Source organism: Eulemur rufifrons, chromosome 28 (assembly GCF_041146395.1).
Source record: "Eulemur rufifrons isolate Redbay chromosome 28, OSU_ERuf_1, whole genome shotgun sequence".
In the NCBI taxonomy this organism is placed as follows: Eukaryota; Metazoa; Chordata; class Mammalia; order Primates; family Lemuridae; genus Eulemur; species Eulemur rufifrons.
The window spans coordinates 20,858,764-20,885,984 of record NC_091010.1 but is presented as its reverse complement, the minus strand read 5'-3'; the positions used below and the strand labels follow the sequence as shown (position 1 = coordinate 20,885,984).

The 27,221-nt window shown below is 40.7% G+C and overlaps 1 protein-coding gene across 3 annotated transcripts; it reads left to right on the top strand.

Annotated features, from left to right (window-relative positions):
• The first annotated feature begins 7,793 nt into the window (after nt 1–7,793).
• Nucleotides 7,794–26,962, top strand: PLA2G12B (phospholipase A2 group XIIB). Of its 3 annotated transcripts, none has more exons than XM_069459964.1 (4): nt 7,794–8,150; nt 19,489–19,565; nt 22,246–22,411; nt 25,441–26,371. In XM_069459964.1, exons 1-4 carry the CDS (start codon nt 7,940–7,942, stop codon nt 25,560–25,562), a joined length of 576 nt encoding a protein of 191 aa, XP_069316065.1. In that variant the 5' UTR covers nt 7,794–7,939; the 3' UTR covers nt 25,563–26,371. The 3 variants fall into 3 exon arrangements, with proteins under 3 accessions (XP_069316065.1, XP_069316064.1, XP_069316063.1); XM_069459963.1 differs by having other exon boundaries at nt 7,795–8,150; nt 19,489–19,577; nt 25,444–26,962; XM_069459962.1 differs by having other exon boundaries at nt 7,795–8,150; nt 19,489–19,577; nt 25,441–26,962.
• The last annotated feature ends 259 nt before the right edge of the window (nt 26,963–27,221 follow it).

The following is a 27,221-nucleotide window of genomic DNA, read 5'->3' as shown; positions in this document are numbered from 1 at the left end:
CTATGTATACCATGAAGTACTACTCAGCTACAAGAAATAATGGTGATATAGAATCTCTTTTGTTCTCCTGGAAAGAGTTGGAACCCATTCTACTAAGTGAAGTATCCCAAGAATGGAAAAATAAGCACCACATGTACTCACCAGCAAATTGGTTTCCCTGATCATCACCTAAGTGCACATTTGGGAATAACACCAATTGGGTGTTGGGCAGATGCGGGGGGTGGGGGGAGGAGATGGGGGGTATAGCTACATGATGAGTGCGATGCGCACTGTCTGGGGAATGGACACGCTTGAAGCTCTGACTCCGGGGGCGGGGGGGGGGGGGGGGCGGAGGGGGGGATGGGCAATATACATAACCTAAACTTTTGTACCCCTATAATAAGCTGAAATTAAAAAAAAAAGAAGTGTGACTTGATTTGGTAAGCAATGGGGAGTACTGGGAGGTTATTGAGCGGGGGTTGGGGTAAGAGAGAAAGAGGCAGGAGGGAGAGAGAGATATTTAGGGCTCTGATGGCAATTCATAAACTGAGCTGGGGGAATAAAAATACAGTTAGAAGAGTGCTATAGTTGTAGAGATGTCCCACTCACCTGCAGAGGTCACCTTTCTTTAAGCTCACCCTTTCCCCAGAGTCTCTACAGACATAGTCAATTTTTAAAATAAACATTGGTCTTTTTTTTCTTCTATCATGCTTAATTTGCCTGCAAAAGGGACATATTACCTTAGTCCTTTTAACCAGAGCAAGGGAGCCAATGTTTTCAGTCTCTGCACTGCTTCATGATGGTGTCAGGGATTCACATTGAACACTAAGTTGATCAAAATCATCAAATACATATCCAGGTCCAACTTTTCTTTGGATACTCCAAAACCTGGACTTAAAAATAATCCCAGAGATAATGCTTTTGGGACCTTTCCCCCGGTTACGCCTTGACAGGGCTACCTGTTAGGGCTCTCCCCTTGCCCTGCAGCCGGAGCATTTCCAGGGGACAGTGGACCATTGCACATAAAACTACCAGGTTTGCCTTCTACCATCAGAAGGTAGTGGAACAAAGCCTGGCAAGTCAGTTAGGCGGGTGTGTTCGGAGCACCCACCTCACCCAACCCCAGGCTGGATATCATCATGGGGATAGAGAGGAGTGACAAGACTTAGAGGACACGTCTACCTCATTCGAGAAAAGACATGTGTACATGCACGAAAGTTCTCAGTAGAGTAAATATGAAGAGTAATGCCAACATGAGTGTCTTTGTTTGGGTTTCCCAGCAGCAGTCCCTGAGATGAGGGTTTGGGTGCCATCAGTTTATTTGTGAGGTGGCCTGAGGAGTGGGAGGGTGGGGAAGCGAGACAGGGAAGAGAGAGAAACCCATGAACAGTGTGGCCACCATGTGTACCTGGACCTTAATCCAGCCAGGGAACTCTCAGTAACAGTGTAAAAAATACACCTCAGGATTCTCTCTCCCCCTGCCCACAGCAAAAGGTACCAGGTATTTATACACTAATGCCTGTCATACATTTGTTAAAGGCTGCTCTCCGGGGAATTAATTCCCTGGGGTATTTCCAGGCAGCTGTACCCAGATATAGCAAAGTAGGCTCAGGTAACCAGAGAAAGCCTTCAGGCAACGATATGAAGGTGCTGATAGTTTAAACTTTGAGGCAAACTAAACAGTATAGCAGAGGGTGAGGCACTGACAGCGTTTGCTACCATGGGGGATACAGACCACATGCTTATATAGGAGTTAGGAGAACTCGTGATCAATGGAATACAAATACAGAGCCCATACATATCAATGATTTTGACAAGGGTGCCGAGACTGTTCAATGTTAAAAAAGGACCATCTTTTCAAAAAATAGTACTGGGAAAACTGGATGTCCACATGTAAAATAACGAACTTGATCCCTTTCTTTATGCCACACACAAAAATTAACTCAAAATGAATCAAAGCCCATACCAATTAATTAGAATTTCTAGTGGGGGAGGCCTGACATCGTATTTTTAAAGCTAAGTGATCCTAAAGTGAAACAAGGTCAACACAACCAGATTTAGATCCATGATCAGTGGAATAGCACACGCAGCTCATAAACTAGTTCTCAGATAATTTTTTGAGCTATTTTTCGCAATGACAAGACTGGGATCATTGTCTAAGTTCCCAAGTTGACTAACTTGGAAGGTCAATGTTCATTAGTGTATACACTGTTGATGAAATGGTCTCATTATTTTGAATCCTTTCTCATGCAGTAAAGGTTTCCAAACATTTCAATATGGAAATAAAAGAGGGAGAAAAAAATTGTAAAAGGATAAAGAGATTTGGAATCCAAGGGTTTGATGAAAATGGATGGAAAGTGTAGCTGGAATTCCTGTAACTGACACTGAGAATATTCTGTTCTCTTCACTATATTTCTATCCAAGGTGTTGAGTTCAAATACCCATGGTATGAAAAGGCTGATTTCTAAAATAAGCTATTAATTTAGGTAGCCAAAGCTGGTTGTCACAGAGAGAAAAGCATTTTGTAAATAAGTGACTCAACTTTTCTTCATCTGCTCTAACAATGATCTTCTATGTCTCATTAAAAAACCTTTTATTCATGAAAAAAAAAAAAAAGAATGATGTCATGTCAACAACTGCAGAAGCCAAACCTTAGAATCCAGGTAGAAACAAGTCAGAAAAGAAAGGAGGATGTTATATTCAGGGATCCCTTTGCTTTTTTCTTTAAAATTTTGAGGAAAATGCTGGAAGTCACAGTACGCTAAAGTTTCCTTACATAAAGAGAAAGCACATTTAAGTTCTCAAACTAAAAAATGATCACTGTCCTTGCACATTAAAAATGTGATGGCTAAGTCTGAATCAACCCAGAAAGCTGATCAGCTTGGGGGGGTCCACATCAGAAGAGCTGCTGGACAGGATGAGCTTTCATATTCCTGCCAACCCAGAAGATCCATAATTCCAAAGAAAAATACTCAGACCGTAATCTTAGCAACATAAATAAAACTGTTATGTTATTGTCTTTTTAAAAAAATGTATCAAAGACATAATGTAAGAGCTAAAACTATAAAACTCTTAGAGAAAACAGAATCAAGGTCTTCATGATCTTTGGTAAAATCCTTTGACCTGGATTTGGCAATGCTTTCTTGGCTAGGACAACAAAATCACAGGCAACAAAACGAAAAATAGATGAATTAGACTCCATCCAAATTTAAAACAGTTGTACATCAAAGGACACTATTAAGAGAGTGAAAAGACAACCTACAGAATGAGGGAAAATATTTGCAAATCATCTGATGAGAGATTAATATCCAGAATATATGAAGAACTTCTGAAACTCAACAACAAAAAACTACCCAATTAAAAAATGGCAAAGGACTTAAATAGATATTTCTTCAAAGAAGATATATAAATGCCTGATAAACACATGAAAAAATGCTTGACATCATTAATCATTAGGGAAATGTAAGTCAAAACCAGGTATCACCTCACACCCATTAGGATGGCTGTTGTTAAAAATGAAAAATAACAAGTGTTGTAACAAGCAAAGAGGTGAAGAAATTGGAACTTTTTTACATTGGTAGTGGGAATGTAACATGCTATAGCCACTGTGGAAAACAGCATGATGGTTCTCCAAAAAGCATGATCCAGCAAATCCAATTCTAGGTATATGCCCCAAAGAACTGAAAGCAGGTCATCATGACCAGGATTTAAAAAAAAAAAAAAAGAATTGAAAGTAGGGACTTGAACAGCTATTTGTACACCAATATTCATAGCAGCATTATTTACATTAATGAAGGATACATGCAACATAAATAAACTTGAAAACATAAGACATTATGCTAAGTAAAATAGACACAAAAGGACACATATTGTATTATTCCATTTACATGAGGTACCTAGAATAGGCAAATTCATAACAGAAAGCAGAGTAGTGGTCACCAAGGGCCAGAGGAAGAGAGGAATGGGGAATTATCGTTTAATGAGTACAGAGTTTCAGTCTGGAAAAGTTCTGGACTAGTGGTGATGGTTATACAACATTGTACGATTGTACTCAATGCCACTGCATCGTACACTTAAAAATGGTTAAAATGGTAAATATTATGTTACGTTCCACAATAACAAATTTTAAGGTACCAAGAAATGGGTAAATGCTTGTGGATCGGAAGAATCAACATTGTTAAAATGTCTATACTACACAAAATGATCTACAGATTCAATGCAATCCCTATTAAATTACCAACATCATTCTTTACAGACATAGAGAAAATAATTATACACTTTGTATGGAATCAAAGAAGACCCCGTATAGCAAAAGCAATTTTAAGCAACAAAAACAAAATGGGAGGTATTAATTTGCCAGACCTCAAACTATACTACAAGGCTGTGGTTCTTAAAACAGCCTGGTATTGGCACAAGTGCAGGGACACAGACCAGTGGAACACAACAGAAAATCCAAATATAGAACCATCCTCATATAGTCACCTAATTTTTGACAAAGCAGGAAAGAATATACTCTGGGGACAAGAATCCCTATTCAATAAATGGTGCTGGGAGAATTGGTTAGCCACTTGTAGAATACTGAAACAGGACCCACAGCTTTCACCTCTCACAAAAATCAAATCACGGTGGATAACAGACTTAAACCTTAGGCGTGACACAATCAGAATTCTAGAAGAAAATGTAGGAAAGACTCTTACAGACATTGGCCTAGGCAAAGAATTTATGAAGAAGACCCCCAAGGCAATCACAGCAGCAACAAAAATTAATGAATGGGACATGATTAAATTAAAAAGCTTCTGCACAGCCAAAGAAACAGTCCAGAGAATAAACAGACCACCTACAGAATGGGAAAAAATTTTTGCATACTACACATCAGATAAAGGACTGATAACAAGAATCTATTTAGAACTCAGGAAAATCAGCAAGAAAAAATCAAGCAACCCTATCAAAAAGTGGGCAAATGACATGAATAGAAACTTCTCGAAAGAAGATATAAGAATGGCTAACAAACATATGAAAAAATGCTCAACATCCCTAATCATCAGAGAAATGCAAATCAAAACCACAATGAGATATCACTTAACTCCAATGAGAATGGCCTTTATCAAAAAAACCCAAAACAACACATGTTGGCGTGGGTGTGGAGAGACAGGAACACTAATACACTGCTGGTGGGACTGCAAACTAGTGCAACCCCTGTGGAAAGCATTATGGAGGTATCTTAAACAGATTCAAGTAGACCTGCCATTTGACCCAGCAATCCCATTACTGGGCATATACCCAAAGGAAAAAAGGTCATTCTTTAACAAAGACACATGTACCCGAATGTTTATAGCAGCACAATTCACAATTGCAAAGATGTGGAAACAACCCAAATGCCCATCAATACATGATTGGATTAGTAAGCTGTGGTATATGTATACCATGGAATATTACTCAGCTATAAGGAATGATGAAGATACGACATCTCTATGGTTCTCCTGGAGAGAGTTGGAACCCATTATATTAAGTGAAGTATCCCAAGAATGGAAAAACAAGCATCACATGTACTCACCAGAAAATTGGTTTCCCTGATCATCACCTAAATACAAATCTGGGAACGACACCAATTGGACATCAGACTGAGGTGGGGGGTGGGGGAGGGGATGGGGGTATGCCTACACAATGAGTGCATTGCGCACCGTTTGGGGAGTGGTAACACTTGAAGGTGCTGACTCGGGAAAGGGGGGGTGGGGAAAAAAATATGAAACTGTTGTTTTTAACTTGCATTGTTCACTTAATATTTTATCATGAATATTTCCCATATTATTTCATGTCATTGTACAAGAAATAATGTATACATTATGAGGACATACTGTATCTAACAAGATATACTGTTAGACTCTTTGATTCTGTAAAATTAAATTGTTATTAATGATAAAAAAAGGAAAAAAAAGAAAACCCATAATATAAGCTTGCCATGAAAAGCTTTTAAGTGTGTGAATAATAATATACCAAATAGTTAAGAACTATGAAAAAAAAAAATGGGTAAAAATACTATTAACAGCCGTAGTAACAGTGGCATCAGTAAAAAGAGCCTTCTCAAAATTAAAAATCAAATATTACTTGTACTTGCTGAGAGCAACTGACATCATTTACAACTACATTGATTTAAAATGAAGTTGTTAAAAGTATTAACCTAATAAATGAATTTTCAGAAAAGCAGTCAGAAAGATCTTATCAAGCAAAACATCACATATTAATAAAGTATTATGTATTGTATTATATACAATCATGACACCAAAAATGTTTTTAAAAATTTGTTTATATTGATATTCATGTATCATCACTATTACCTCTATTATCTTTTACAAACAATAAAACATTTTTTAAAAGCTTTATATTATTGCAATGGCATTTTTTACCTGCTTTTTGAAAAGGGGCTCTGCATTTTTGTTCTGATTGGGCCCCACAAACTGTGTAGCTGGCCCTGGTCCCTGCTTTACCACAGATAGCCCATCCAGCTTCGACCAAGTCATTTAACCTCTGCCTCAGTTTTTCCACCTCTCAAATGGGAATGATATTTGCCCTGCTTCATAGAATTGATGTGAATATTTGTGTGTGTCTATATGAAAATGGTTTGAAAAAGTACAGGTGCTTTAAAATATTAGATGGCATAGTTGTTAATATGAATAATTATTTTAAGAAACAGGGTCTTGCTATGTTGTCCAGGCTGGTCTCAAACTCCTGGCGTCAAGTTAGTCTCCTACCTCAGCCTCCCAAGTAGCTGGGACTAAGGTGTGAGCTACTACCCCTAGCTAATTTATTTTATTTTATTATTTTTTTTAGAGACAGGGTCTCACTATGTTGCCCAGGCTGATATGAATAATTTTTAACCACTACCATTCCTGGAGTCTGACTTGTTGGCCAAACACATTTCTTACCTGAAATGAAGAAATTTAATTCATTTAATTCAGTATTTTCCATAGGGCTTTCCTGCCATTTGAGAAAGAAGCTAAATGATTCATTTGGTCCATAAAGGTATCATTTTTCTAGACTATTGGTTTCATAGATGGTATTTCTTCACATGACTGAAAGCAAAGTATAAACTAAAAGTGATGCCGAACACTAGACTCCAGTCAACAATCTTAAAAGCCTAACATCTCAAGGAGGCTTTCTATTTGATAAACCCCCTCAAAGGAAAAACAACAGGAGCCGAGTGCCCCCAGAACCGTCCTTGGACCATCTGCAGATCTTATCTTCTGATCCAACCCTGCTGAGTGAAATCAGACACTGCTGTAAATAGCAGCAGAAATGCCCCAGATGGCTGCGTGCAGGAGCCCTGCCAGATTAGAGCATTTATGGGTCTGGGAGCCAAGGAGGGACCAAAGCAGAAGCTGGGGTCTGAGACTGGAACGCCTACTTAACGCAGCTCAGAGCATACTCTGACAATATCCTGTAAGAGCGACACTGTCAACTCTCCTCGTTTCCTGAGCCTTTCACACACCCTCCTGACTCTCCCTAGAGACAGTGCGTAGGTGACGGGCTGAAAGGTGTGGCCAGGACCTCCGCACAAGCGCTTGTGTCAAGAGGTTGGCCCTGCAGAGCCACACTTGTAACTGATCAATGGGTTAACAGGCTGGTGAGTGGCAGGATTCTGACTGCTGCCCGCACCCCAGAAGCTGGCCAACATCTCCTCCCTCCAGCGTCGTGGAATCCGCTCTGAAGTGCTCCCTCTCCACGGCCATCCCTGAGACAGGCCCTCCCACTGCCTAAACTTTGCCCTCTTTCTAATTGCCCTGACCTCATCCCCACCTCCACAGCTGTGTTTAAAGTCCACCTCTAGGGAACACAGATTGAATGTTCCAGATAATCCCTTTCCCAGTCCTGCCTGACATCTGGTCTGGGGGGGTGTTTTTTACCTGGACTTCTTGGGAACCAGCTGGAGTTCAGGAGAGAACTCTACCTACCTGGCCGCAGGATGAAGCTGGCCACTGGCTTCTTGATTTTGTGGCTCAGCCTGGGCAGTGGCCTGGCTCAGAGTGGCACCAGCCCCGAGGCTGAGGAGTCCTATTCCGACTGGGGCCTTCGGCACATCCGGGACAGCTTTGAATCCATCAACGGCTACTTTGACTCTTTTCTGGAGCTTCTGGGAGGGAAGAACGGAATCTGCCAGTACAGGTGCCGATACGGTGAGTGTGCGCCTCTCTTCCTGTAAAGCTGGCTCCGGGGGACCTGTGCACAGCCCCAGCGGGGTCACAGTCTGTCGTGCACTTTTCCTGTCGTCCACCTCTTAGGTAGGGTTGCCAGAGTTAGCAAATAAAAATGCAGGATGCCCAGGGAAATTCGAAATCCAAATAAACAACAATTGGGTTATTAGTCTAAGTATATCCAACGAAATATTCGGGACATACTTACCCTGACAAATCGGTCATTGTTTATCTTACACTCAGATTTCACTGAGCTTCCTGTACTGTGTCTGGGAAGCCATCCCTGGGGCCATTTTAATGAGTTTGTCGTGAGGCAGGTCCTTAAGGACAGGCAGCTGGGTGAGGCATTCCTAGGGATGACAACGGAAGCTGAATATTCAGAGAAGACTCAGCCAGGGGGTGAAACAGCGTCCTCAGTGGCTCTGTGCTCAGCTTGGAAACAAATTCTCCTTTCCCCCTGGTGCAGTCCACACCTTCGCCCCAGAAATGTCAGTCTCTGATCGGCATCAATGTGCCTGATTCTCCCAAGGGACTGTCCCAGTGCGGCTGTCTCAAGCGGCAATGGCAGGCCAGCTGTCCGGAGGAACAGACGTAGGACTGTGAGCAGGTAGGAGCACCGACCCCTACCTTGCCGGATAGTAAAGAGGGACACAGAAACAATGCTACATACTGCCAAAGCCAAGTCCCTGGTGCCAGTTCTTCCTGCACTGAGTGCTCGAAGTTCACACGACGGGAGCAGCACGCAGAGCCTTGGACCTCCAGGCGGGGTGGCGCCGTGTAATTTCAAAAGCGGATGAAAATGTTTTCCAAAGCATCCACCATCTCATGTAGCATTAGTTTTATGGTTTATCAAATGTCCCACCATAGGATTAGAAGTGACAATGACGAGTCCGTTTAGGCTAGCAAGAAAACACACTTAAGAAACATCTCCAAACACTCAAGAGATAAAACTCAGCTTTCAAGAGAAACACAAAAAAAGCTACATGCAGACTCACGCTGCAAGTCTCTCTCTCTCTCTCTCTCTCTCTCTCTCTCTCTCTCCCTTTTTATCTTTGAGCAGGGAAATCACTTCCTTATGTGCTAGAGTGACCAGGAGATAATGGTTAATCATTGCTCCAGAACCAAGTGTTTTGCGGCATGGAAGTTTTAACCACATACAGATGTGGTTAAAAAAAAACCAAGGACACTGCATCTTCTTTGTGAACATTTCATAGGGTAAAAAGCCTGGTCTGTTAGGACCCACCTGGGCCCCAAAGCCATGTATTTGTCCGAGGTGGGTTGACAAATACAGAGGCCTTGTCACTGGATTATGTTCACCTAGTTTGCATGGATGGGGCAGGAAAGGGGTTAACTCACTTCAGGCATTGGAATCAACACAGGTGCTCTCCTTCCTAGCAGCAACACGAGACTAATGTCGGTGGTTTAGCAAATGGATGACAGCAGGAATGTTGGAAGTCAAGAACCAAACCCTCTTCTTTATTGTCCAGCAAAACAGCATTTCAAGATTGCAGCAAATTTTAGCTGTAGAGCCTCTGACTGGGCAGGGTGGATGTCAGCAGCCACCAGTGGACCAGGAATAGTCAACAGAGAGATGACAACCTGCTCAGGGAGGGGCCTGGAAAACACTTAGGAAAACAGGGGGTTAAGCCCTGTTACCTTTGGAACCCCATGGAGCCAAGAACCTGAGGCTTTGCCCAAACAGGACAAAATATCTTCTCAAACTGATAGTGAATCAAGCAATCTTTTGAACAGATAACACCTAATATCTAACCATGTCTCTGTTCTTTTTTAATTTGCTTTGCGTCACATCTCTCTTTAAAGTAGTGGTTCTCAAACTCACCTGTGCATCGAAGCCCCTGCAGGGCTTGTTTAACCAGATTGCTGGGCCCCACCCCTAGTGATTCTGATTGGCAGGCTGGGGTGGGGCCAGAGAGTTCGCACTTCTAAGAGTTTCCAGGTGGTCCTGAGTCTTTTACCAGAAGGAACATTTTAGCAACAGTCTACAGCTGGGGTCCCCAACCCCCACCCCTTACCAGTCCTGGCCTGTTAGGAAACGGGGCGGGGGAGGGAGGAGCATCGCTGCCTGAGCTCCCCCACACCCCTACCGCTGTCCGTGGAAAAGTTGTCTTCCATGAAACCGGTCCCTGGTGCCAAAAAGATTGGGGACCGCTGGTCTACAGGAAAAAATTTTACATTTGATAGGCACTTACCACTGTTTAAACCTGTGACTCTCTAACTTTATGTGTCAGAATAACCCGGGGGGCTTTAAAAACTCCTGAAGCCAAACCAATTAAATCAGAATTTCTGTGGGTTGGACCCCAGACAGCAGTATTGTAACATCTCCCGGGTGATTACAAAGAGCAGCCAAGGTCCAGGAGAAGTATTCTGTGCTGTCATTCCTAGAGAACTTCAGCCCGCAGGTTAAATTACTCAGCCAGGCAAAGCGGGGCGTGTATGCTGGTAGCCCACAGTAGTGTGTCCACATTGCTTCCCGTGCTCCCCGTATCTAAAGTAATTTGTTCTCATGTCAACACACAAAATCTGTACTTGCCAAAGGTTTGGGCTGTACATAGGGTATAAATATTCAGTGTGTGTCAACGGCAGCTGGCATTAAGGAGTCTGCACAGATGCGAACAAGATTCCCTTGAGAGGCCGGGCGCGGTGGCTCACGCCTGTAATCCTAGCACTCTGGGAGGCCGAGGTGGGCGGATCGTTTGAGCTCAGGAGTTCGAGACCAGCCTGAGCAAGAGCGAGACCCCATCTCTACTAAAAATAGAAAGAAATTATATAGACAGCTAAATATATATATAGAAAAAATTAGCCGGGCATGGTGGTGCATGCCTGTAGTCCCAGCTACTCGGGAGGCTGAGGCAGGAGGATTGCTTGAGCCCAGGAGTTTGAGGTTGCTGTGAGCTAGGCTGACGCCACGGCACTCACTCTAGCCCGGGCAACAGAGCGAGACTCTGTCTCAAAAAAAAAAAAAAAAAAAAGATTCCCTTGAGAATCTTTTTTAACAAACAGAATTCCTTTCCCACCCATAGAGATTCTGATTCAGTAGGTCTGTGGGAGGACCCTGGCGCTGCACTTTTAACAGGTGGTCCTTGAACACAACTGTGAGGACCACGGTAATGGAAAAATCATGGGTTTGAATCTGGGGGAGAATCCCATTGCTGGTGATCTCTGGCAAGCTACCTAACACTCTCAGCCTTCGTTTCCTCATATATAAGAAAATAATGTTGATGAAACCTACCTTGCAAGGCTGCTCTGAGCATTAAAGATAACAGACATAAAGAATTAGTGGTACATATGGAGCATGGTAGGTACCAAACAGATTTTATAAATGTTATGAGAAAGTCTAGTGAACAGGTTAACTGCATTCAGATTCTCCCAGTTCTCTTTCAACATAAAATGTAAAAATTCCAGAAATCCCAGTGGCTGGACAACAGCCTCTCAGCTTCTGGGACAATGATTTAAGTGTTCTCTGCCTTACAACGGTCTCTGGAGGAGGATCTCTGGAGCAGAGTTTGCGTAAGAATTGAAGATACTGTCCACACCATCACACTTTAATAAGAGGACCTTGTGCTGAATTTCTTCTTGCGTTTAGTTGCAAGAAAAAGAGTATCTTAAAAGTATCTTTAAATATCAGTCTTTTTTTCTAAGAGACCCTTTAGCTGTCTGAAATCTTAGAGCAAAATTTTATGAACCTATGAGTTTGTATATTTCTGCAGGGAAAGAATTCACAGCCTTCATTAGATTCTTGAGGGGATCCCTAGCCCCCCAAAAGAAAACAGCCACCAGCTTAGAGGCAGATAGATTGTTCTCATACTAGGGTGACCAACCTCCCAGTTTGCTGGGGCCTGAGGGAGAAGGTGGGGGTTCCTGGGATATGGGGCTGTCACTACTAAAACAGGGACAATCCCAGGCAAACCAGGGACAAGTTGGCCACCCTACTTCATGCAGTAGGTTACTCAGTTTTAGTGACTGAAACAGAGTTCATTGCTTCAGTAAAATTGTCACTATTCTGTTTTGTTCCATCAATGTGTCACTGATGCTATATCTGAGTATTTCTGGAGGTAGATAGGGTATAGATTCCAAATAAAGCATGCAGACTCCTTGCCGAACTAGCTGGGTGCAGAGAATGGACACATCCTCCCCCAAAAACATAACTGTTGACCTGGGACATGATGTCCCAGAAGTTTTTACTGCTCTTTTCTGTGACAAAACAGAGAAAAAAGGGTGGGCCCAGGAGGCAGTCTCCATGGCCGGCAGGTAGAACTCTTGGGTTTCATGGCTAACTCCTTCTCCTCAATCTTCCTTCGGTGTGGCTTGTAAGTGTTTTATGGAATTTCACTTTATTCAGAAGGTTTGGTGTTTTATGAGATGAAATCTATCAGTCCCATCTTTTATGGCTTCTGAATTTTGTCTTGATTAGAAAACCATCCTCACATCTAGATCATAACAATATTCTGCTATTTCTTCTGTGAAAGCCATAGTTAATACATAATAAATGAGTGTGGCTGTGTTCCAGTGAAACTTTTTATGGTTACTAAAATTTGAATTTCATATAATTTTCACATATTATCCTTGTTTTGAAACCCCCCACCCCCAAACCACTTGCAAGCATGAGAACCATCTCTAGCTGGCAGGCAGCGGGACAGACTGGGCCACGGGCCGGCGTTCGGCAGCTCGGGAACTGCAGAAGCAAGCTGTCGGCTTCTGCCGCCTGTGAACAGCCCAGCCGGGACATAAAACTGATGTGTGGACATGGCACATTATCGATGCCCAGACTTAAAACACCAAACTGTAAGCCACTCAAACTATAATTTGAGGATATGGTATCTTCAAACGCTTTATGTTCCTGCCTAGACTCAAGCCATCACCTTTTTTCTTAAAACTTACACTTCAAGTTTCATTTTCGAACAGCCCCCCCCTTTTTTTTTTTTATTTTTTTATGTTTTTTTGAGACAGAGTCTCACCCTGTTGCCTGGGCTAGAGTGCCGTGGCGTCAGCCTAGCTCACAGCAACCTCCAACTCCTGGGCTCAGGCAATCCTCCTGCCTCAGCCTCCCGAGTAGCTGGGACTACAGGCATGCACCACCATGCCCAGCTAATTTTGTTCTATATATTTTTAGTTGCCCAGCTAATTTCTTTCTTAGTAGAGACAGGGTCTCGGTCTTGCTGAGGCTCAAGTGATCCTCCCATCTCGGCCTCTCAGAGTGCTAGGATGACAGGCATGAGCTACCACACCTGGCCTAAAACAGCATTTCTTTAGTTAACAAAAAACATGAAATAAAATAAAGAAAACCTTCACCACAGCAGGCTGGGTAGACATTCCATTCAATTATCTTTCAAACGGGAGCATCAGAGTTTTATCTTGCGTGAGTTACCAAGTGCAAAAAGGGCAGAGAAGAACCCAAGGAACCGTACTGCGCCTGCTGCAAATGCCCTTCTCCAGCACAGCTATTAAGAAGACGTTTCATTATCAAATTTAGACATTTGTTTCTTCATTTAAAATTTTTTCCCAGTGTCTATAAAGGTAGTGTACGTAAGACATTTGTAAAACAACAATGTGAAGGAAAAAAAAATCATCATAATCTTTCCTCCAAGAGACATTTAATCATATGGCAAAGTGTGGTTATTTTCATACGTGTAATTTGATTGCTAATATTATTTAATCCACTCTACCCATTCCTTCATCCCTAGTGCTACACACACACACACACACACACACACACAAGCTAGAATGAAATAAAGAGAAATCTTCAAGTTCCAGAATGAAGAGAAATTAAAAGCCAAAAAGCGGAGAGCCGCTGCAGTGACCCCCGGGGTTTCCGGTCGGGAATGTCTGTAGACTCCAGGGACTGAGGAGGGGACTTTCATGCACATGCAAAGAGAGGGAAAGTAACCTTCACCTGTAAGAACTGGGAAGCTGGAACTGAAACAGCCCCATAATGCTCAGAGCCTGAGGGGCTGCCGAGTCTGTTTAAAAGGGATTAGAAAAGTTCTACCCAGTATTCCCAGGAAGTAGCAAGGACCCTGTCCATCTACCTGGGGCCAACGGGGCAATAAAGAACACCGACCCCAAAATCACCACCCAGGTATATTCTACACATAGGGGAGGGATTTGAATTTATACAGTCAGCCTGGTGTGAATATCCCAAATTGAGCAATAAACACAAATACCAGTGTGTCAAGTATCTTGAGACTCTACAAGCCACAGCAAAAGCAATGGAGAAACTCCTCTGTAGGTCACACGACCTAGGGCACAGGAACGTCCTTGGAAAAACAAGCCCTACTGAAGACGAGCTCTTTCTAAGAAATTACACACCAGATGAAGAGATAATCCTCTATGAGGGAAAGTCAGTAGACAAAAATGAGGGACTTAGCATCCCAAGGACTGGAGGTAATGAAATAATATAACAAAAATGTTGGAAATTGTTAAAGAAATAAAAGGAGGAATAAAAACATAATTTTTTAAAAACCCACAACTCAATGGAAAATGGATATACAATTTAAAAGAAAAGCCAAATAGAATTCTACGAAATGAAAATTATAGTTGTTGAAAGAAAAACCTCAGTGGATGGGTTAAATAAATAGAATCTAGAGAGAATTAGTAAAATGGAAAATATTAACAGATTTGATGAAGCTTGCCAGAATTCAGTACAGAGAGAGGAAAAAAATGAAAAATTTGAAAGAGAAGTGAAGATACACAAAGGACAGGATAAAAAAGATTCCACATTCAGTAATAAGAGGCCCAGGAGAAAAAAAAAAAAGATAAAGAAAATAAGGAAAAAAGAATATTCAGGCAGTGGCTGCAAATTTTCCGGAGGTGAAAGAAACCCAAGTCTTCAGACTCCTCCAGGCAGGATAAGGGGAAATAATCCACATCTAGAGTTACTGGAGTGAAACTGTGCGGATGAGGAGAAACGGAAACCCTTGTGCACCGCTGGTGGGAACGTAAGATGGTGCAGCTGATATGGACGACAGTTTGCGGTTTCCTCAAAAAGTAAAATGTAGAATTACCATCTGACCCAGTGATTCCACTCCTTATGTACACACCTAAAAGAACTGAAAGTAGATATTTAAACAAATGCTTGTACACATTTGTTCATAGCATCACTATGCACAGTAGCCAAAAGGTGGACACAATACAAATGCCTATGGATGGATGGATGAATAAACAAACTGTGGTATATCCGTAGAATAGAATATAAATCAGCCGTACTGATACATAGTACCACCTAGATGGACCCTGGAAACATTATGCTAAGTGACAGAAGGCAGTCACAAAATGTTACACATTGTATGATTCCATTCATTTGAAATGTCCAGATAGGTAAATCCATAGAGACAGGAAGCAGATGAGTGTTCGCCAGTGCTTGGGGGAGGGAAAGTTGGGAGCGTTGTGAACTGCACGTTTGTGTCTCCCTCAAATTCGTATGTTGAAACCCTAACCTCCAGTGGGATGGTATTATGAGGTGAGGCCTTTGGGAGATAATTAGGTTTAGATGAGATCTTGAGGGTGGGGCTCCCATGATCAGGCAGTGATCTCTCTTTTTTATGAAGAGAAAGAGACTAGAGCTCTCTCTTTGCCTACTGAAAACACAACAAAAAGACTGTGGTCATCTGCAAGCCAGGAGGAGGGCTCTCAGCAGACACTGTATCTGCAGCACCCTGACTCTGGAATTGCCAGTCTTCAGAACTGTGAGGAATAAATTTGTGTTGTGTAAGCCATCCAGTCTATGGTATTTTTGTTACAGCAGCCCAAACTGACTGAGACAGGAAATGACTGCTTCATGGGCACAAGGTCTACTTTGGGGGTCATGAAATGTTTCATAGCTAGCTAAAGGTGATGGTTGCACAACATTGTGAATGTACTGAATTGTACACTTTAAGTTGGTTGATTTTATTGAATTTCACCTTAATAAAAAAAGAAAATAGAAAATAGACACACCACCAAGCAAGTGAAAAGACAACCCACAGAATGGGAGAAAAACATATTTGCAAATATGACAAGGCACTTGTTTCTAGAATATATAAAGAACTCTTACAACTCAACAGTAAAAAGAAAATTCAATTATAGAATGGGTAGAGGATTTGAATAGACATTTTTCCAAAGAAACTATATGAATGGCCAATAAGCACATAAAAAGACGCTCAACATAATTAATCATTAGGGAAATGCAAATCAAAGCCACCATGAAACACTACACACCCACTAGGATGGCTATAATCAAAGACAGATAATATCCAGTTAGTGTGGATATGGAGAAATTGGAATCCTCATACATTGCTGGCAGGAATGTAAAATGGTGCAGTCACTTTGGAGAACAGTCTGGCAATTCCTCAAAATGTTAAACAGAGTTGCCATATGACCCAGCAATTCCACTTTTTGGATAAATGAAATATATGTCCATGCAAAAACCTGTATACAAAGATTTGTAGCAGTATTGTTCAGAATAGCCAGAAAGTGAAAACAATACAAAGTGCATCAAATGACGAATGGATACACAAAATGTGGTATGTCTATACAATGGACAATAAGAAGAACTTAAGTACTGATATATATTACAACATGGATGAACCCTGAAAACAGTACACTAAACGAAAGAAGCTAGACACAAAAGGCCACATGTTGTCTGATTTAATTTATACGAAGGGGCTCCCTGGGGCTGGGGCTGGGGAGATGGGGAGTGATTACTAATAGTTATGGGGTTTCTTTTTGAGATGACAGAAATGTTCTAAAATTAGATTGTGGTGATGGTTGCACAACTCTGTGAATACGCTAAAGCCATTGAATTGTACACGTTAGATGAGTGAATGTATGATGTGAATTATAGCTCAATAAAGCTGTCATAGAAAAAGATGTAATGAAAAAAGAGATCCAATCATAACGGCAACTACAATAGTTACATATTATTGAATAACAAGTTACCCTGAAGCTTAGCAGCTTAAAATAGCAAACATTATACCCCACACTCCAGGAATCCTGGAGTGGCTTTGCTGGGCAGTTCTGGCTCAGAGTTTCTCATAAGCTGAGGGTCAGGCTGCCAGCTGATGCCGCCATCTCTGCAGAGATGCCAGGGGCTGGAGGATCTCATGTTCAATCCATTCGGTGTTGGCTGGACGCTTCAGTTTTTTGCCACACAGGCTTTGCCATGGGGCTGTTCATGACAAAACTTCCCCCAGAATGAATGATGAGAGAGAGAGAGCCCAAGACAGAAGTCACAGCCTTTTAAAGCCTAATCTTAGAAGCAACATACCTCCACTTCTGCAGTATTCTCTTGGGATAATATGCAAACGTATGGATACCAGGAAGTGGGGGTGACTGGTGCCATCTTGGACCACAATCTCACATCGCATGTTGTATCACAGTAACAAATACCCAAATGTACTGTGGCAGAAACTGTTTATTGTCCTCTAATGTCAGTTCTTCCCCTTTTCTATAGTAATAAACCCCTCCTCTGAGTTTTTAGCTGGGCTCTTGGCTGCCTACTTCATTTCCTAGCCCACCTTTGCAACTAAGTGTTGCCATTTAATTAAGGTCTGGCCAAAGGGAAGTAAGAGGAGATGATGTACATGCTGGAGTGTGTTTGTTGAAGAGAGGGGCTGGACCTGTCTAGCTCCTTCCATTCTCCTGCTAGTGATATAGATGTGTTGATCTTGGACCAGGAGAGCCAGGGCTATAGTCTATGGCCGGCAGAGCTGGAAGCTAGAAGCAGCCTGGGTTTCAGAAAAGTGTGGATTTGCCATGCCAGCCTTCTGATCCTTACTTCTGGATTTTTATGAGATAGTCTATCTTGTTTAAGGATCTGAATAATATAGGTATATAGGAGATATAATATATGGGGAAAACTGCAACACCCTATTGAAGGATACCCAGGAAGACCTAAGTAGAGACTATGCTGGGCCCACGTGTGGGGAGACGGAATATCCTTAGGAAGGCAGTTTTCTCCAAACTCATGTGTACATTCAATGGATTTTCAATCAAAATCTTGACACTATTTCTTGTAGAATTTCCTAAGTTAACTCTAAATTCACATGCAACAGTAAAGATTCAACAATGATCAAGACGATTTTGAGAAATAATAAGGAAGGAGGCTTTCTCACATAAACTTAGTATCTAGATAGTAAAGATGGGGTGCAAAGGGGCTTCAACTTTCCCTGAACCTGAACTGTAACATTTAATTAAATAGAAAAATATTTATAGCAAGTTTGGCAAATGTTAACATTTATTATGTTTGTACAGTGGGTACAAAAGTTTCTCTGGCTTTTCTTTAGTTTTGAAATATTTCATGATACAAAATAATTAAAATAAATACCTGGTAGAAGAAGATTAAAGGAAAGAAAGAAAAGAAAACTGCCCAGTGCCTCACTCTGAGGATTAATTATTCTCAAGATAGTTCCTCAGTTTTATGCTAGGTCTTGCATCTCCTAAAAAGAGGCAGAGATGTGGTGAAGAAACATGGACTTTGGAGACAAACAGGAAATCTGAATTTATTTCCTATTTCCCCAGCTTACTGTATGATGGTAGCAAGTCACATAACCTCTTAGCTCCATTTTCCTTTTCTGGATAATGGGATAAAATATCCATGGCGGATGACTCTTCTGTGGTCATCTCAGGTCAAGGTTATCTTCACCTATGATGACTGCCATTGATACAACTGGCAAAGCTTCTCTCTACACTTTGCAAGATCATAAAACCAAGAAATTCAAAGCTTTTCAGATTCTTTCTGCTTAGTTCTGTGAGAGAAATGCCTAAAATATTGCATCAGGGTGTCTTCTTTGCTCTTTGGTTAATAATGCTTGTCTACATTTATGGAACCTTATTTGTTTTTGGTTTTTTTGTTCTTTTTTGCTGTAACTCCTGCAGCATGGAATCTTGTTAAACTTCCTTCAGGTTAATCCTAAACATGTTTGTGTCACGGTAACACTTCCCATTCCTTAAGTGTCTGAGCAGATAGTTCTGCTCGTTCTGTGTGAGGTGTGTGGTCTTACAGTGTTGAGGAATGAGCAACCTTGAGTTTCAGTTTGGTTTTGCCATTGCCCTTAGCTTCAAAGTCAGGCCCTTAAGAAGTGTTAGAACTGTTAGTAAATAAATGCTCATGGAATTCTTTGTGATTAGGGGGAAAATGCCAAGCTTGTCTGAAGGTTATTATTCTGTTATGACATCATCATCATCATCATTGCCTCATTTGTATGTGAGGAACAGTGACTTTTCCAGGAAAAATGGAATATGCTTTTAGAAAATTTTCATTTGATGAATGTTCCTCGATGCTTGATTTCTAAATATTTCTTCCTGCTTCTCTTTCTCCTGCTAGGAAAGGCACCAATGCCCAGACCTGGCTACAAGCCTCAGGATCCCAATGGCTGCAGCTCCTATTTCCTGGGTCTCAAGGTACCGGAAAGTGTATGTACCACCACCATTGCCATCCCGGTTGATTGGTTTTAACTAAGAGTAATCAGAGAGTCATCACTGACGGAAGTGATAATTTATGGAATCTAGTTGAGCAATATAATTAGGGATTTTATTAATAAATTGGATATGGGGGAAGGGAGAGAACTTTCAAAGAAATATCTGATTTCCTTTTCTCAGAGGCAGCTGTTAAGCCCTTGGTAGTGGATCAGAACTTTGAAATCACCACTGAAAACATCATCCAAAATTAGGGTATCAAAACATAACTTAATTTGAAATAGATCTGACAAGCTTGATTTATCTGCATTAATGAGCTATTCCAGTGATGTGCTGGAGCCGGCTGGGACTGGCCAGTGAAAGCTGATTGTTATATGGTCATGACTTTCCCAAGTGGCTGACTTCACACTGACAGCATCAAATCAGCTGTGTGTGCAGTACTGACATCATAGAAATCCGCAGACACACACACCCACACACACACACACACACCCAGCTGCTTCCTGCTTTGCACACCACGGACCCTTTCTCAAACTGTTGGCCTCAGCTAAAAACAAGTAATGAATTAATTTAAGACTTCTTGGAAGCCTTTTTACCTTCTTCACTTTAGAAAAGAGATTTCATTTAAATGTAGATAGTTAATTCAAAGCCATATCTAAGCTATGACTTTGAACTGTGTCTTAATAAGACTAAACTTCACTTTTCTGTTGATTCAAAGATCTTACTTTACAATAAGTTTCTAAGCGGCATAATGCTTATTCTTCTAATTAAAATACCACTCACTCATATGGCATTTTTGTGCAAATTGTAAAAAGAGTCCCCTTTCCTCAAGATAATTTTCTTCCATCTGTCAGAAATGTATCTTAATCGACTTATTTTGTTAGGAAAAGAAACTTGACCGTCATTGCTGGATATTTTAAATAAATATGTAAATCTATAATGTCTGGGGGGAAGGTGATATGTAATGTCTTAGATGTGGTGCTCTTGTGCATTGCACAACCTGCCCAACTGCGCCTAGCCTTGTCCACATCATCAATGTGTGGATGGGCACAGAAGAAAGACAATCCTTTCAACTATGTATCTATTTTAGAGAAACCACAGATTTTCAGGTAATATATTTTACTTTATATCAATTTAGTAGCTATGGAAATGATATGCATTCTAATACTTAGAACCACAATTGTTCAAAAACATCTGGTCTAGTTGAATTGAATGAGCGCTCAGCTAATTCTAGGTTGCCTCTGTCGTGATGTATGTTTAGTTTTGGGGGTGAGAGACAGGCAAAATAGTTTAGGTATTCCAGATTCTGGCAATTTACCCAGAATTGCAGAGCCCAGGCCTTTGCCTATATTATCTCTTAATATAATAATGTTTTTTGGCTAAAAGGGCATTTTAAACTGCTAAAGTTCATATTCTGCTTTAGGTGGCCTTGGAATAAAAATTTAAATAACAGACCACTTAAGGACACCCAAGTGGAACGGATCTATTACTACAATCGCCAGTTAATCAATCCCTATCCATATTCTGAAACCAGATTTTCACAGCTTCCATCCAAGTCCAAGTCTATAGAATCAGCAAAATTGCAAAGGACTCTAAGATGCTCTACCTACATCTGGGCACATTGTGTTCCCATCTATTTTATATACCACAGAATGATTACTCTTCCTTAATCACTGTTTTTATCATCTTCCTTCCTTGTTCAAGGTTCTTTATCAAATCTAACCAGTTACTTTGGAAGTCAAGGCCCTTCTCCTTAATTAAAAAAGTTATGCACACACACACACACATATACACATAAATGTTTACATGCTTATATATTCCCTAAAACCTTTGATACTAAGCAAATTGATTTGCTCATATACGATTTGCTCATTATTTCCTTTCTCTATCTACATTCTAAGTCTACCCTCCTCTCTACTAATCCTCTCTCAATCTTCTTTCAAAACCCTCTCAGAAAAAATGTCTATTTGATAACTCTACTTGTGGCATTCTATGAACTTACTCAGTTTGTGCCACAACATTTGCAGTTGCTTATAGAATGATGAGTAAGCGTGTGTGTGTGTGTGTGTGTGTGTGTGTGAGAGAGAGAGAGAGAGATGTGGTTTGACCATAGTCCCCTTGTGGTCAGGAACTGTTGTGTTCTACACCCCACTCTCCTCCCCGACACACCCAGACACATACACACACCCTGAAAACAGTGCTGTATGGGGTGCTGGTGATCTCTTGATGAACTGAGGCTGAATTTTTTTATACTTCTTAGCCTTGGAACCCTTTGCTCAAATAAAATTTCACATGGAAATGTTAACTTAAGTTTTAATTGAATTTGGAAGCTCTGCCCTCTTGATTACCCTTCTGGTCTCTATTTTCATTACTGTAGCAGCCTGCAAATTTGAAAATTACTAAAATCTAAAAAAAAAAAAAAATTAGAAATGGACCAGAGTCACTAAAACTAATAACTAAATAACAATTAAAGCTCAGCATCCTGTGACCCTCAGTCTGATGTATTATTCTACAGTCACTGGTGTTTCTGAATTGATCTGAATATGCAACAGGAATTTGAGATTGGCTACTTATTACTAAGAACTAGGTGGACAAGGTTGCCTAAGGTCTTAGCCTAAACGTGGCATTTTCTTCCCTTCCTCTTCCCCCCATCACTCTTCCCCAGATGGACTTGGGCATTCCAGCAATGACCAAGTGCTGCAACCAGCTGGATGTCTGTTATGACACTTGTGGTGCCAACAAGTATCGCTGTGATGCGAAATTCCGATGGTGTCTCCACTCAATCTGCTCTGACCTTAAGCGGAGTCTGGGCTTTGTCTCCAACGTGGAAGGTAGGTATCCTAAGGGCACATACTTGCAAGCAGGGAGTTTTGTTCCTGTTTTCACACAGAGCTGTAGCCAGAGCCTCTTTATTCAAAGAGCTCGTCAGAGCTCACTGGCCGTTCCTTATGGAACACTGTGACGGATGCAGGAAATGGGGGAGGAAGATTCTGGGCACTTTTCACTAAAGTTCTTGCTGTCCTGCCCATGAGAGGCTGGCAGCACTCCTGATGGAAAGGACCACACCAACGCGTTCCCAGAGAAATAAAAATCTATCCTTGAAGACTGGGGAAAGAGTTGCCCAACTGGCTTGGGTCGTCCATTCCACGGTTAAATAATTTTCCTTATGAGGAGTTATTCTGTATAGGACCACTTGGTTCAGCTTAAGCCCTTTTTTCTTATTTTGTTTTCAGTCACAGTAAGAATTCAAAAAACCTCTTTTTTTTTTGTGCAAAGGTCTGTATACACTTGATTAACATTATTTTAAACAACTGCTTTACTACCCAGTTTTTAGCATGGCCTCTTTAATCTTGTTTTCCTATTAATAATTTACCTTAGGAAAAGTTTTTAATCTTTCAGCTTCTGAAGCTGGAGTATTATATCCTTGCATTAGCATTTTATGTTTTTTAGATGGTAAAAGTTAAAATTCAGGTTTATAAAATCTGGCTCCACGCCCCAGAGAGTATCAGCAGTAGAAAGATTCTTGGACCTTGTCCATAGGTCAATGTCTAGAGTGCCGTCCTGAAGCGCGGGTGTGAGGGCTTGACAGTGTGGCTGACTCACGGGGCCCTGTCAGAGGGGGCATCATTCTGTTCTGTTTCTACAAAGGGTGAAAAAGTACCTGCTGCTAATCGAGGGTCGGGTCAAGGTACTTCCTCCAAGCAATGCCATATTGATTATTGCTCCTAAATATCTCTTTGATACCCCACTTGCCTGGTTACTGCAAACGAACCCAGTCTCTGTGCTCCATCCAATCTACCTCACCACGGAGACCAGATGTATTTCTACAGAAGTTTTATATGAATCTGATCATCTCCACCCCCAGTTTAAATCACTCAATAGATTCCTCCTGCTTAAGGATGAAATCCAAAATCCGTAGTATGACATCCAAGGCCCTTTCTGATTCGGCCCTAGCCTAGCTCTCTGGCGTCATCTTGGTAATTCCTGATTTCTCTCCAGACTCCTGCCATTCCACACTTCTTGGGTTGATAGCCCATACCTTCCTGCCCCTGTAGTTCCCTCTGCTTGGAACGCCCTGATCATTCATTTTGTTGTTGTTATTGTTGAAACAGGATTATTGAGCTATAATTCATGTACAATTCACCCATTTAAATCCTTTTAAAATATGTTCACAGCTAAGCAATCAACCCCACTATCAAACTTTAGAACATTTTCATCACTTCCAAAAGGAACTCCATAGCCATTAGCAGTCCCTCCCCGAACCTCCCCCTGCCAGCTCGAGGCAACCACTAATCTATTTTTTGCCTCTGTGGATTTGCCTATTCCAGACATTTCATATAAATGGAATCACACAATATGTGGTCCTCTGTGACTGACTTCTTTCACTTAGTGAGCTTTATCCATGTGGTAGAATGTATCGGTATCCTTTTTATTGTTGAATAATATTCCATTATATGGCTGTAACATATTGTCTTTATCTATTCATCAATTGATGGATATTTGGGTTGTTTCTACCTTTTGGCTATTGTGAATAATGCTGCTATGAATGTTTATGCACAAATTTTGGGGGTACACAGGTTTTTATTTCTTTTGGGTGTACAGGAAAGGAAATGCTAGGTTAAATGATAATTCTATGTTTAACTTTTTGAAGAACTGCCAAACTGTTTTCCAAAGTAGCATTACCATTTTACGTTCCCACCAGCAATTTATAAAGGCTCCAATTTCTCCACATCCTCATCAACATTTGTTATATCTGTCTTTTTGATTATAGACCCTAGTGCATGTGAAGTGGTATCGCATTGTGGTTTTGATTTGCATTTCCCTGACAGCTAATGATGCTGAGCATCTTTTTATGTGCTTATAGGCCTTTACATAGGTGCTTGGGAGAAATTTCTTTTCAAATCCTTTATCTTTTTAAATTGGGTTATTATTTATCTTTTTATTATTGAGTTATAAGAGTTCTTTATATTCTAGATGCAAGTCCTTTATCAGATATATGATTGGCAAATATTTTCTCCCATTTTTTGGTTGATTTTTCACTTTCATGGTGGTACTATTTGCAGCACAAAAGTTTTAAATTTTGATTAAGTCCAATTTATTTTTTTCTTTTGTCACTCACATTTTTGGTGTCATATGTAATAAGGCTTTGACTAACGCAAGGTGACAAAGATTTACTCATGTTTTCTTCTAAGAGTTTAATTGCTTTAGTTCTTACATTTAGGTCTATGATCCATTTTGAGTTAATATTTGAGTATGGTGTAATAAAGGAGTCCAACTTCATTCTTTTCTATGTGGATGTCCAGTTGTTCCAGCACCATTTGTTGAAAGCACTATTTTTTCCTACATTAAATTGTCTTTGTGCCCTTGTCAAAAATCAATTCACCATAAATGTAAGGACTTATTTCTAGTCTCAGTTCTATTCTGTTGATCTATGCCAGTACCATACTATCTTGATTACTGTCATTTTGTAGTAAATTTTGAAGTCAGAGTTCTTCTTTGTCAAGATTGTTTTATATATTATGAACCCCTTACATTTCCATATGCATTTTAGGATCAGCTTGTCAATTTCTACAAAAAATGGCAGCTGGAATTTCAAAAGGGCTTTTGTTGAATATGTAGACCAATTAGAGGATATTGCCATCTTAACAAAATTATGTTTACATGAATGGTTTTCCATTTAGTAAGGTCTTTAATTGGATGACCGCTTTTTTGCTTCTCTGAAACATACGCTCTTCCTTTTAATTCTGTATTTGGACTACTGTCTCTGCTTTCCTCTGGGTATCATGTCATCCTTGGAAATACATTGCCTCTTCAAAATTGCTCAGTGTTAACCTTTATATTTCTTTTCCTCTTTTTCAAGTAGCCTGTGATTCTCTGGCTGACACTGTGTTCAATACTGTATGGACCTTGGGCTGCCGACCCTTTATGAACAGTCAGCGAGCAGCTTGCATCTGCGCAGAAGAGGAGAAAGAAGAATTATGAGGAAAAGGTGATTCCTTCCTGGTTTTGAGTGACAGCACAGCTGTCAGTCTCAGAGATGGCAGTGTGACGGGTGTCTCATCCTTTCTTCCATCAGTTTGGATACCACAAAGCAGGTGAAAGGAAACACTGTTCTACAGCTGGAAAGGGAGTCCTATCCTTTGAGGAAAATTGAAGAAGGAAACAGTGATTTGAAGGCCACCCTTCACTTTAACACTGGTCTCTCCAACCAAGACACGTTTGCCTGGAAATTCAGTTCTTAGCTTAAAGACTAAAATACAAGCAAACCCTGCAATTCCTAGACCTGACAATTATATTCATAAGTGACATTTTGGGGAATCCAACCATTTGGGAGGAATGCCTTTCCTCTGGCCCATGTTTCAGCTGGCAGCCAGTAAGCATCTCACATTTAATAAAGTGTACTTTTTAGAACATTTGAAAAGAGATGAATGAATTCCATGATCACCATATGCTTCCATTTCACTTAGAAGAGACCAGAACCCAACCTGGTTAAGTTCCACTGATGACAACAATTATTCTCACTGGTGCTGAAGAGAGAAAAGCAGGTGGACAAGGTCAGAGGCTTACCTGATTAAGGCCAATGGAGGTGAAGGTTGGATGGAATTAAGTCTCTGAGATTCCATTTTTTTCCTCCAGTGACCAACCCCTGTTGGTATTCCCATTTACTAAGTAGTGTTAGAGTCATGCTAAAATCTGAGACACACTCAGTGAGAGGTACCAGTGGCGATAGCTAGGAAAAGTCCCTGCAACCTGCAGGGAGTGAGAGACAAGTGGCCATTCCCTAATTTGTGGTTCTCCCATAAGCCAAAGTAACTATGGCTTAGAATCACTTGAGGACCATTCAAAACAAACCAATAAAGAATCTCTGTGGGGGTGATGCCTGCATACTGGTATTTTATAAACGCTTCTCAGGTGATTCTGATGCACAGCGAGGGCTGAAGGCCACTAATCCAGATCAGGGATTGGCCAACTAAGTCCTGGGGGCCAAACCCAGCCCAAAGCCTGTTTCTGTGTAGGTTTATTGGAACAGAGCCATGCTCACATTTGTTTACATACTGTCTACGGTTGCTCTTGCACCACAACAGCAGAGTTGAGTAGTTGTGACAAAGACTGTATGGCCCCAAGAGCCTGAAATGTTTACCACTTGGCCTTTTGCAGAAAAATTTGCTGACCTCTGATCTAAATAGTTTTCTCCTTTCCCTACCTTGTGTTAATTTCACTGGTACTATTAAGAATTGTCAACTGTAGCAACTTTTAAAAAGAAGAAAAACTGTTTTTCTGATCTTATGTACAGCCATAAAATTAAGTGGCATATTAAGAAATTGAATTTAGCTGCAGATAAAATTTGTCTTTGTTTATGATATTTATTTCAATAAAATTTATTAAGCACCTACAAAATAGAGTATGGTAAAATTTTATACTTCTTCTATTGTCTCATTGTCCTGAAGACATAGAATACCAAATAACAGTGTATATGATTCCAAATTTTAATTTTGTTACAGTTTAGTCACTGAAGCACTTAAATACATGTCAATAAACTTATTCATATTTATTAAGTGAAAATATTTCACTTAAGGCAATATAAAAATATCAAAAGAAAATGTTATGCAAGAGAAAAACAAAATTTAATTTTTAATTACA